This window comes from Garra rufa, chromosome 17, assembly GCF_049309525.1.
Source record: "Garra rufa chromosome 17, GarRuf1.0, whole genome shotgun sequence".
NCBI lineage: Eukaryota > Metazoa > Chordata > Actinopteri > Cypriniformes > Cyprinidae > Garra > Garra rufa.
Genome location: NC_133377.1, coordinates 12,713,950 through 12,726,020, shown reverse-complemented (window position 1 = coordinate 12,726,020; position 12,071 = coordinate 12,713,950). Strand labels below are relative to the sequence as shown.

Genomic DNA, 12,071 nt, shown 5'->3' with positions numbered 1-12,071 from the left:
TATTAGCGTAGTCAAACAAGCAAGGTCTATCACCAGTAAACAGAGCAATGCAGATAATCCAATAGCGTAGTCAAATCCAGGCGGGGGGTCGAGGGAAACAAGCAAGCAATCACAGGGAGAATAAACAGTCCAGTCGGCAACAAGAATCAATGCAATGGAATAACGCTTAGGATTGTAGTGAGACTAGCAAAACTTCGCGAGGAACACCCCGCGAAGCGAGTCTATAAATGGCCGCCAAAAGGAAGTGAACCGGTGAACCGGAAACACAGGCGTGAGTCTCAGGTACGGGGTCATGGGAAATGTAGTTTAATATTCCGGGGAGGGTTCCCGCTGGCGGCGGTCAGAGGGAGCCACAGAGACCGCGTTGGTGACAATATCTCATAAATCACATTTGAAATATTGTTAAAATTGTAATAATTATTGATTTACCTCTGAAAACTTTTTGATAAATATCAGTGGGGGTATTTTACCTTCAAAACTAAAGAATGTATACAATTCACTTTGTCATTAAGATTTATTTGTTTTAGGTAAAGCAAGAAATACCAAATATGCTTGCACATTGTTGGATAAAAAAGGGGGAAAAAAGAGAGACATGCATGATTGTAATCAAATTCATAAATTCATATTAAGATTAATGTTTTAAAAATAACATTTTGACAACAGAAATATTACAGATATAAATAACTGAACAGATCTGCCAGCAGATGGCGGCAAGACACTGATTTAATTACTGAATCATTTCATTCATTTGATTCGTTTGAACGGATGGTTCGTTCAGGAATAAAGCAAGTGACTCTCTGTTTGAATGGGAAATTGAATCATTTCACTAGATTCGTTTAAAAACACACGTTCATTCATAAACGAAACACCGCTGTGTTTGAATGGAGATGCGCAGCGGCTCAGTTGTGACTTGTTTCAGACCACTTTTGACGACGAAATAGAGGAAAATCAGGCAATAGTCTTATAGTCAGACAATGCAAGTCATTTAATAATAAATTCTTATTTATTTAACTGCTGTATTAAACAATCGCAAAGTCCTTGTATTCTTTTGCATGATGCTTCTGAAGACGCTTGATTAAATTTGTGGTGTTGTAATTCGAAACACTACTTCCACCTCTGCTACTAGCGGCTGTATCTAGAGTCAAATATTTCCAAATCAGGGACATGTTTACCGCGCTGAGGTAGACTTTGCATGTGAAAGTTCCCTCTGAACTCGCCTCTCACACTCACGTCACATGTGGTTTTGTAAGCAGCGCGACGTATTTTAAATGTATTTTAAATGTATTTTAAATGTATTTTATTTTTAAGGCAATGTTTTAAAATAATTTTGTTCTTGTATGAATTAATATAGTTTTTACAGTAGACTATTATTTCTTGCTATTTATTCAATCAAACTCTGGTAACGGTATTGAATTTGGATCGGTCACTGACTCACGCATCACCGATATCCGATCCATTCAAAAAGCTTGGATCGGCGTGGATACCGATCCAGAGTATCGGATCGATGCAACCCTACTTAAGACCAATACAAAGAAAGGATTTTTAGAAATCTTGGCCAACTGAAAAGTATGAACATGAAAAGTATGAGCATGTACAGCACTCAATACTTAGTTGGGACTCCTTTTGCCTGAATTGCTGCAGTAATGCAGCGTGGCATGGAGTCGATCAGTCTGTGTTTGCGTATTCTACGCTAGAGTGCGTTCACATGTAACAAGCCGGATGCTAAACTCGTGCTCAGGACAGATGGACGTGGCTGTGTATCAAAGGTAAAAAATGATATAAATACTGTTCAGTTTCTCACAAAAAACGATCGTTTCGTGTCTTAGGACATCAATGTATCGTCACGAGCAGCAGAGTGTAATTTGGATTTGTCTGTGCATGTTTTTGTTTACTTTTAAAGGTCTGGTGCCCATCCACCTCTATTATTTGGCTGGCAGACTGCACTGGTTTTCGTTAAAAATCTTGGTTTGTGTTCTGCTGAGGAAACAAAGTCACCTACATCTTGGATGCCCTGGGGGTAAGCAGATAAGCATCAAATTTAAATTTTTGGGTGAACTATCCCTTTAAGAAGCACTGAAATGAATGGGCTTCAATGCTGGAACTATTGGCCGCTTCCGCATTCCTCAGTTCCTATGGAAGCCTATGGGAGTGTCGCAACTTTGTTTCTCAATGGCTCTGGCTTGTCACATGACACAACGCAGACAAAACACTGTATGACAGATTGTTTTTATTTCTTTTTTTTTCTTTTTTATTCAAAATATTCACACACTTGCTTACCATGTCGTGAACTATCTGATATTCAGATTCACAAATATGTGTGAATTAGTGTGTTTCGTCATTTAAAACCCTATATAAATGCTCTGGATTGTGAGATGGGCACCGCCATGTTTGTTCGCGCTGCCGTTCACAGAGTCCTGTCAGCCGGATTTACAACACTGTAAATTATAAGATGACTTACTTACTTATTTGTGAAAACAGTAAATATAACATTATTTTACCATAAAATTACATGAAATGTCCTTGTTCAATTTATTACATTTTTTTTATTACAGAGGAACTTACCATTAACTGATTAAAAGTATATTATTGTAGCATTTTCCAATAATAAAATAATATTTTCTTTCTTTTTTCTTTTTTTTTTTTACTTTGTGTGTTAAAAAGTTAAGGGGTCTGAAAGATTTTTAATGCTTTTGAAAGAAGCCTCAGATGGTCATTAGTACTAAACTCCTGCATGCATGCTAATGAGCAGCTAGTTAATAGTAAAAACTGGTCTCTAAACTAAAGTGTTACCTAATATTTTGATATATAATAACATAACGTGATTTATAATTGTGATGTAAAGCTGAATTTTCAGCATCATTACTACAGTCTTCAGTGTCACATGATCCTTCAGAAGTCATTCTAACAATTGCTGATTAATAGTTTTGTGGAAACTAGGAATTTTTAGGATTGTTTGATAAATGCAAAGTTCATAAGAACAGCATTTATTTGAAATATAACTGTTTTGTATTAATATAAATGTCTTTACTATCAATTTTGATCAGTGCATCCTTACTTTTATTCCAGTAAAATGTACTCATCCCAAACTTTTGAATATAAATACAAAATATTCTATTAATAAGCTGAATACATAATAAAAAGCCAGACTGTCTGGAGACAGAAAGACTTGCTCTAAATTCAGAAGAGCGTGGAGACATAACTGTCTGATCAGACTGATCCTCAAAGGCCACTGCAGTTTGAGCACTTCCCTTGAGCGCTAGCTGGCATAAAGAAGTGAACACTCTTTCAGACATTCTTTCTGTTTTTGACCTCTCAGTTACCCCCCAAAATCCACAGACCTCGCTTTAATAAAGCAGCTGCCTCTGCACTTACATCAGGACCAGAAATAACAGCACTTCTGTGAAGTTACAAAGTTTTTATGGACTTTACAAGTTACTATGAAAAAATACTTTATTTGACATATACAATAATATTTCTATTAGTTTTTAGTGTATAAAATGAACACATAAATGTATCAATAGGGCAGTAAAGACATTCATAATGTTACAAAAGATTTATTTTTCAAATAAGGTTGTGCGATATGACGATTTTTGATCAAAGATGATTATGTCTCCACAATCTGCTTTTCAATAAATATTGTAGTATCATGCCACAGTGTGCCTCTGTCCCCATATACTGTATAACACAACATTCACTCACTGGACACTGCACTTATTTGCAATCACAAAAGTACATTATTTGCACATGCTTCAAAGTCTTGCCAGTGAAATAATGTTGTTTCATCTGCACGCTGTTCTGGCCTGAAACCTGAAGCGCACACACAAAAAGCATGTCAAACATCACCTGATAACACTAAGCTATCTTCTGATAGCTCGTCTGATTCACTAATACTGTCAAAAACACACGAGGATTACATATAAACACAGTTGGTTATGTCTAAAGTTAAAGTGAACAGTTGAGAGAAAAACTAATGCACACCTGTACTGTATATTAGATGCTTGCAGCTCTTAAAGCGATATAGCTGAACATAATGCCGATTTTCATTAATAGGACAGTTCACCCAAAACTTTAGTCACTCACATGTTATCCCAAATCTCTATTAATTTTTTTGTGCTGAACACAAAAGATTATATTTTGAAGAATGTGAAAACAGTAGCTGGTCCCACTGACCTTGATAGTAGGAAAAAAAAAAAATACTATGAAAGTAACTGGGGAACAGCAACTGTTTAGTTAGCCACATTATTTAAAATAAGTTTTATGTTCAACATGTTTTATACTTAAAACCTCACTGCTATTGACAGAAGAACTTAAATACAGTTGCTTTAATTAGAGTGAATGTATAATTTATGTATATAGTGTTTTATATTTGTTAATTCAATTTCTTGAATGCTACTGATAAATACACTTACTGTACCTGAAAATTAAAACACTTTTTTGTATATTATGTCCATTTGTGACATGTAGGCTATATTTGTTCTTATTTTTTAATAACAAAGATAAAATAAAGACAAAGATTTTTGATCTTCGCCCACTTTGGCCTAAATATCTGCCATTCTTTTTGTTTTATATTTTGTTACCTTGTAAGGTTTTGGTTTCAAAATAGAGAAATTAGCTTGGCTGTACTGCTCAGACAACTTGCAAAATAGTAAAACCAACATGACAAAGAATCGTGATAAAATTGTGAATCGTGATATGATAATTTGGTAACACTTTACAATAAGGTTCATTAGTTAAACATTAGTTAATGTATTAACTAACATGAACTAACCATGAGCAATACATTTGTTAATGTATTTACTAATCTTTATTAACGTTAGTTAACGGAAATACAGTTGTTCATTGTTTGTTCATGTTAGTTCACACTGCATTAACTAATGTTAACAAAATTTTAATAATGTATTAGTAAATGTTGAAATTAACATTAACAAAGATTAATAAATGCTGTATAAGTCCAGTTCATTATTAGTTCATGTTAACTAATATGGTTAACTAATGTTAACTAATGAACCTTATTGTAAAGTGTTACCGATAATTTTGCCATATCACCCACCCCTAATTTCAAATAAATTCTGTTCTTTTGAAAATGTATTTATCACAGTTTCCACAAAATATTAAGCGGCATACCATTGATGATAATAATCATATTTCCTGAGCAGCAAATCAGCATATTAGTATGATTTCTGAAGGATCGTGTGACACTGAAGATTAGAGTAATGATGCTGAAAATTTAGCTTTACATCACAAGAATAAATTACATTGTGCAATGCATTCAAATAGAAAACATTTATTTTAAACTGGAGTTTTAATACTGGAAAGAAAGCTCTGTCACGTTGCTATGCTTTACTCAAATGTATTGTGTGTAAATCATTTATCATTGTTAGACGTTGCTTCCTAGTATCATCTTTGGTCAAGAGAAAAGTCTGGCTCATTTGCATTTTCAAAAAGCCTTGGCATCTACTTTAACTGGCACATTATGTGCCGTCTGAGCTCATATGATGGCAGTATGAGCTTCGTGCAGGAAATGCTGGGTCATATATTGACTCATGGATTGAGCGGTAACACATGGCATCTTTTTTTCTGCGCTGTTTCAGTTTGACAGTGATTCATTTGGACTGTCAGAAGCCTTGGGGCTCAAGCATCATGTTAAGAAATAAAATTAAAGACCAGCAATGGAAACTGAACCATATATATTGCTCAGAAGTTACTATAATTGTTGTTTACATCACAACTGTAGAGAAGTCATGCTAAAAGAGATTGCATTTAATATAAATATAAATCAGGGCAGTTTAGGTTGATTTGATTTGATTTGATTTGGGTGAGATTTAAAATTCTGTCTGCTGCTGTTTGAAATTTATTAACATCCACCATGATAGCACCAGTTTTCATTCATCATTTCTGATGTCTTAAATATACATAACAAGGCAAAATCAGAGATGTCTTTCTGCTCCGATATGCTGTTTGAATACATTATGCTTTAATTTCACAAAAGCCTAATGTAAGACCAATGGCGTTTCTCAAATCCTCTGGCGTGAGAAGGTCTGTTTCATAAATCTCCTGTTGCAGTCACACTAATTATACCCATACTCATTTGAGAGCATTGGACCTTACTCTGCCATTGTGTTGAGAACATGGCTCATTTAGGAACTTATCCATGAATAGAAAAGAAAACATCATAATTAATTCCTCCGCTTTGGGATTCAACTTGTGTTGTGACATGAATTTACTGCATCCCATGACTCGTGAGCAATTAAGACTTCCAAAGCCATCGGAGAACCTTTTTTCACTATACTCTTTGAAAATAATATGCAAATATGTCAGGAAAATGTGATGTTGCATTAGGAGACTGAGACGACGAATATATTAGTATGAATTGTGCAGCATTAGTGTTGATGTTTGACAACTTTTATGCATTCATTTCATATTTTGTGATGAGCGTTATTGCCCTTGAGACAGGCAACGTGCTGAAGCTACTTATCATTTTAAATCCGGATCTCATGAAATGATGGATTGGAAAGGCTAAATTCTTCACCTGTGTGAAAGTGCACTCATTTTTATTCAAAATCTTTTGCAGAGCAGAAAAGTCTGGCGTAATTTTTTTTTTGAGAGATGGAATTTAATTGCATTTAGGTTATAATTTACAGTAGATATAATGTAATATGTATAATTATCCGCAATGCAGTTATCTTTTTCAGTGCAACTACAATGAATGGTGTCAAAAATTAAGCAAAAGCACCATAAAAGTAGACCATTTGCTTGTGCATATTGTAAGTCTTTTGAAGCCATGGTTGTTTGCATTTCTTTACTTTAAATAAATATTATGTATCACTGTTTACTTTTTAATTACTTTAAAAGAATATATGTAAGTGTGAACTAAATGTAATGTTTTCAGAGACTAACTGATAACTGCATGTTAATTGCAATTAAATGAAAATGTGTTCGATTAAATGTATATTAAATGCAATTAGCTGACCTTCGGATTGCTTTTTGACCAACTCAAGTAGGACTTAAGTAGGCTACATCTTTATATGTAATTTCATAATGAAAATAATTCAACAAAGACATCAGTGCACTATTAGAGAAAGTTTATTATTACACATTTAAGTAATTCTGAGAACGTAAAAAAAATTTAATTGTTTCTAAATGTCAATGTTCACAAATAGACAAATTTGATGTAGAAGCTATTCTTTGAAACCACCAATAAATGCTGCTTGGAAGTGCTTAGAAGCTTCTATCACCTCTCTACTGCAATCTTGACCCATTCTTCGCCTGAAAAAGCTTTTAGATCACTGATAATCTTTGATTTTCAGTTTGCCACTTCTTTTTTAAAATTCAATCAAATATTTTTCAGTAAGAATTCAGTTTGAAGACTGAACGGACCACTTAAGATTCTATGACTGATCTCTTAACCAATCTTAGGTAAATTTGGATGTATACTTTGGGATGATTGTCCTGCAGGAAAGTCCATGGATCATTAGCTTCAATCTTTGCACCAGAGGCATCACAATTCTTGCCAAAATTGCCTGATAATTTAAAGAATCAATGATGTCCTTCATACAGTCATGATTCCACTCCCTGCAGCAGTAAAACAACCCCATAACAGGGCTGTCCCACCTTAAAGTTTGACCATGGAGATGGTGTTCTTCTGCTTATTAGCTTTGGCATATTTGCACTAGACATATCATTGATCCATAGGTCCAAAAAGTTCCAGTTTGGTCATCACTCCATAAAATATTATTCTAGAGCTCCACAGGTCTATCCAGCATGTTTAAGTCTGCATTTTTGTTCTTATTGGTCACGAGTGGTATTTGGCAAGATGTCTCAGCATAAAGGCCGCACTTGTCTAGTGTTCTTCTTTTATCTCTGCATTTAAATGTTTTTCCTCCTTTCGTCAGGTCATCTTGCAAGTCTTTAGCTGTACATTCCAGATTTTTCCTCAGTTGTTCTGATCAAACATTTTATGATATTGTGCTTTTTTGATTCAACACCCTCAAAAGTTTTCTGGTACAACACATTTTAAACTAAGGATTAAGGCTGCCAGCTGAGCTCTAGGAACTTTTAATGTCTTGGAAATCTTTATATAGCCTTAGACTTTCTAAAGTAATACAATTATTTCTTCTCTATAGCTTTTGTGAGGGCTTTGTTGACTTTGCCATGTTTGCTACTGAAACTTCAGCACATGCATGGGTTAACTGTATGTACTATATGTGTAACAGCTCAAGCTAATTCTGTTTTCTGAGGCTACGTTTACATTAATCCGGATACATTTGAAAACTGAGTTTTCATTTTAAAACGCTCTCCGTCCATACTAGCGTTTCCAAGCATTTTCCAAAAGATTCTCATCCACACTGAAACATAGGAAAACATCAAATTCGCCTTACTGCGCATGCGTAAAGCCTCCAAAATTATACAGACGTAATAAGTTTTCACGCAGTTCTTCTGGCGGCATAATTTACGGAAATATCTCATCATACACTAACGCGTCTATATCTTGCTCACTCATATTTTATCTGAAAAGCAGTTGTCGTCATGTTTTGCAGGACAGCAACTGTGAGTAAATTTTCTGTCATCATTTTAGGACTGTAATTTGAAGAGTGTACAAGGTAAATCTCTTTAGCAGCAGTGTGACACAGGCACAATTGCTGGTGTAAACAGACATCTATTGGTACAATATGTGTCACATGACTACTAATATGCGTCATCGTTTTCAAAAGCCTCCGTTTTCACAGTACACACTACAACGTGAAAACAGCGTTTTCAAATTTATCCACTTTGGCCGGAGTTTTTTTTAGAAATAATCGTTTTCTGTGATAAAAACGGGGTTTTCGTGTAAATGATACGAAGTGATAAAAATAAGTGACCTAAAAACAGCAATGTTGAATAGGGGTTGAATAATTATCACATAGCTGTGTTATTAAATAATCGTAGAACTACTAAGAAATACTACATTATACATTCACATTATCACTTTTAATATGCCAGTAATCTGTTATAGATGCAATTTTTATAAAGTCCTGGATCTTTAGAAAAGCTTGTATTTGTAATGTACTGCAGTCTCTGGGGGGTTGAATAATTTTAATCAACACAAAATGGATAACAAGCTTATCCTTTAAGTATGTGTATGAGGGACCATTTTGTTTGTGTTGTGGAACATTTCCAGTGTGTTTTGGATATATCTAGACTAATTATTCGGTTGTTTTCTGTGCTAATTTTGTTGTATTTTGTCCCTTGGGCTTAGCAACCTTAGCAAAACTATAAAGTAAGTCTTCATTAAAATCTTCCTCTTTTATCTCTCAGAGCGCAGCCATGATGACCACCGTGACCTGGTAGACTGTGAATCTGTGGAGTGTACGGCCCACAAAGTCACGTACAGCAGAGATGTACCAAGAGGTGGCTTTCCTAGCAGGCAGCACCGATCATCAGTTTACATCTTTCCACTTTAACCCTTTGGAGAACCCGCATGAAATCTGCAGCAAAAAGGGTGTGTTTTACAAACGCGCACAACTGCAGTGCAAGCCTGGCATACAAGAGGACGAGGTTCACCGGAATCGAGGAGCTGGAGAGGACGAGGGTCCTTTAGTCGACCGCACCGCTATCATCAACGTGGGCGGCATCCGTTATCGCATACCATGGTCCACTCTTGAGGAGTTCCCACTGACGCGTTTAGGGAAGTTACGTAGCTGCAGCAATGCCGAGGAAATCCTAGACTTGTGCGATGACTATGACGCGCACTGCAACGAGTTCTTCTTTGACCGAAGCCCCAGTGCCTTTCGGTCTATCGTCACGTTCCTGGCGGCCGGAAAGCTTCGTCTCTTGCGGGAGATGTGCGCACTGTCCTTTCAAGAGGAACTGTTGTATTGGGGTGTGGAGGAGGCTAGTCTGGAGTGGTGTTGCTTGAGAAAGCTCCGTCTTCGGCAGGAGGAGCAGCGAGAGAGAATCCGGCTGGAGGAAGAGGAGGCCGAGCTGACTGCACCCCAGTCCTGTGAGGAGGCACCAGGAGTTGGGAGCCCAGAGGAGGGGCGTCTGGCTGGGTGCATGCACAGCCTCAGAGACATGGTGGAGAACCCTCACTCCGGAATCCCTGGGAAGATCTTCGCTTGCCTATCAGTGGTCTTTGTGGCCATTACGGCAGTTACACTGTGTGTCAGCACCATGCCTGACCTGAGGGAGGAGGAGGAGAGGGTAAGTGTACAACCAGACATGCCAGGGCATTGTGTGACTGTTTGAACTAGTTGAACCAGTTGTCCAAAAAAGTAGACAATGGCCCTGTCCCAAATTGTACACTTCCTGTGCACTTGCACTCTTACAGCCATGCATGTATTTGTTAAGTCCATGAGACCGTAGGGTGTCCCATTCGTCATTTTAGCTTTCAGAAGAGTGTAATTTCACGAAAGTGTAGACTCAGAGGAAGAGGTTTTGGCTGCAATTTGGGAGAGGGCCAGTTAGTCACATTACAAAAAACATTTTTAATCTGTATTTTTGTCATGTTTTCCAGTCAACGGTGTCCAGACATCCTTAAAATTGACTTGTGAAGAAGCTAAATTTTTTAAGTATTTTATTCAGGGTATTGAATTGTTGGACTCCTAAACTTAAATTTACCCTTAACCCAAAACCTAAATTTAACACCTATAAACCTAAACCTCTAACCCTAACAGAAACCCTAACACCTAATATTCTAATACTATAATTCTAACCCACTAAAATCCCAATTTAAATATTTTCCTTACTCCCAAGTCTATCTCCTATAATTTCTAACCTTACCCTTACCAAAACCTAACTCTAACCCCTACATACTAATACCTAAACCTTAACCCAAAACCAGACTCTGACGCACTAAAATCCTAAGCCTACGCTTTCCCTAAACCTAATTCAAACCCCTATGATCCTAATGTAAACTTTATATATCTACCCTACCCTACCCTTAACCCAAAACCTAACTCTATCCTGCTAAATTCCTAATCCAAAACCTTTTCTTATCCCCAAACCAAACTCTATCCCCATAACCCTAATCTTACCATTATTCCCAAACCTAAATCTAACCCCATAACCCAAACGCTAACCTTACCTGTAAACTGAACTCTTTCCCCTATAATCCTAATACAAACTTCACCATTATTCCCAAACCTAAATCTAACCTCATAACCCTAACGCTAACCTTACCTGTAAACTGAACTTTATCCCCTATAATCCTAACCCTAACTTTACCATTATTTCCAAGCCTAAATCTAACCTCATAACCCTAACACTAACCTTACCCCTAAACTGAACTCATTCCCCTATAATCTTAATCCTAATTTTACAATTATTTCCAAGGCTAAATCTATCCCCATAACCTTAACGCTAACCTTACCCCCAAACTGAACTCTATCCACTTTAATCCTAATCCTAATTTTACCATTATTCCCAAACCTAAATCTAACTCCATAACCCTAATGCTAAACCTTACCCCTAAACTGAACTCATTCCCCTTTAATCCTAATTTTGCAATTATTACCAAGCCTAAATCTAATGCCATAACCCTAACGCTAACTTTACCCTCAAACTGAATATTCTTCTAATATCCAAATCCTAATTTTAGCATTACTCACAAACCTAACTCTAACCCCTATAAACTGAATCCAAACCTTACTCTTACTCACCAAAATTTAAATATAAAACATATAATCCTAATCCTAACCTTACCCTTACCCCAAACCTAAATCTAACCCCTATAATCCAAACCCAAACCTAACTCTATCCCCTATAATCCTAACATTAACCTCACCCCAAACTGAACTCTATCCCCTATAATCCTAATCCTAACTACCATTATTCCCAAACCTAAATCTAACCCCATAACTCAAATGATAACCTTACTCCCAAACTGATTTCTTTCCCCTATAATCCTAATCCTAATTTTAGCATTATTCACAAATTTCTAACCCCACAACCCTAACGCTAATTTTACCCTCAAACTGAACTCATTCTCCTATAATCCTAATTTTACCATTACTCCCAAGCATAACTCTAAACACCTATAATCTAAATCCAAACCTTACTTTTACCCACCAAAACCTAAATATTAACCATATAAT

General features: G+C 36.3%; 1 protein-coding gene across 1 annotated transcript in view; it reads left to right on the top strand.

Annotated features, from left to right (window-relative positions):
* The window catches only part of kcng2 (potassium voltage-gated channel, subfamily G, member 2), a 54,132-nt gene that overhangs the window by 12,418 nt on the left and 29,643 nt on the right, over positions 1-12,071 (top strand). The window contains exon 2 of the mRNA XM_073822234.1: positions 9,295-10,179. Within this exon, the coding sequence (XP_073678335.1) occupies positions 9,376-10,179 (804 nt within the window). The 5' untranslated portion in view covers positions 9,295-9,375. The remainder of the gene's footprint in view (positions 1-9,294; positions 10,180-12,071) is intronic.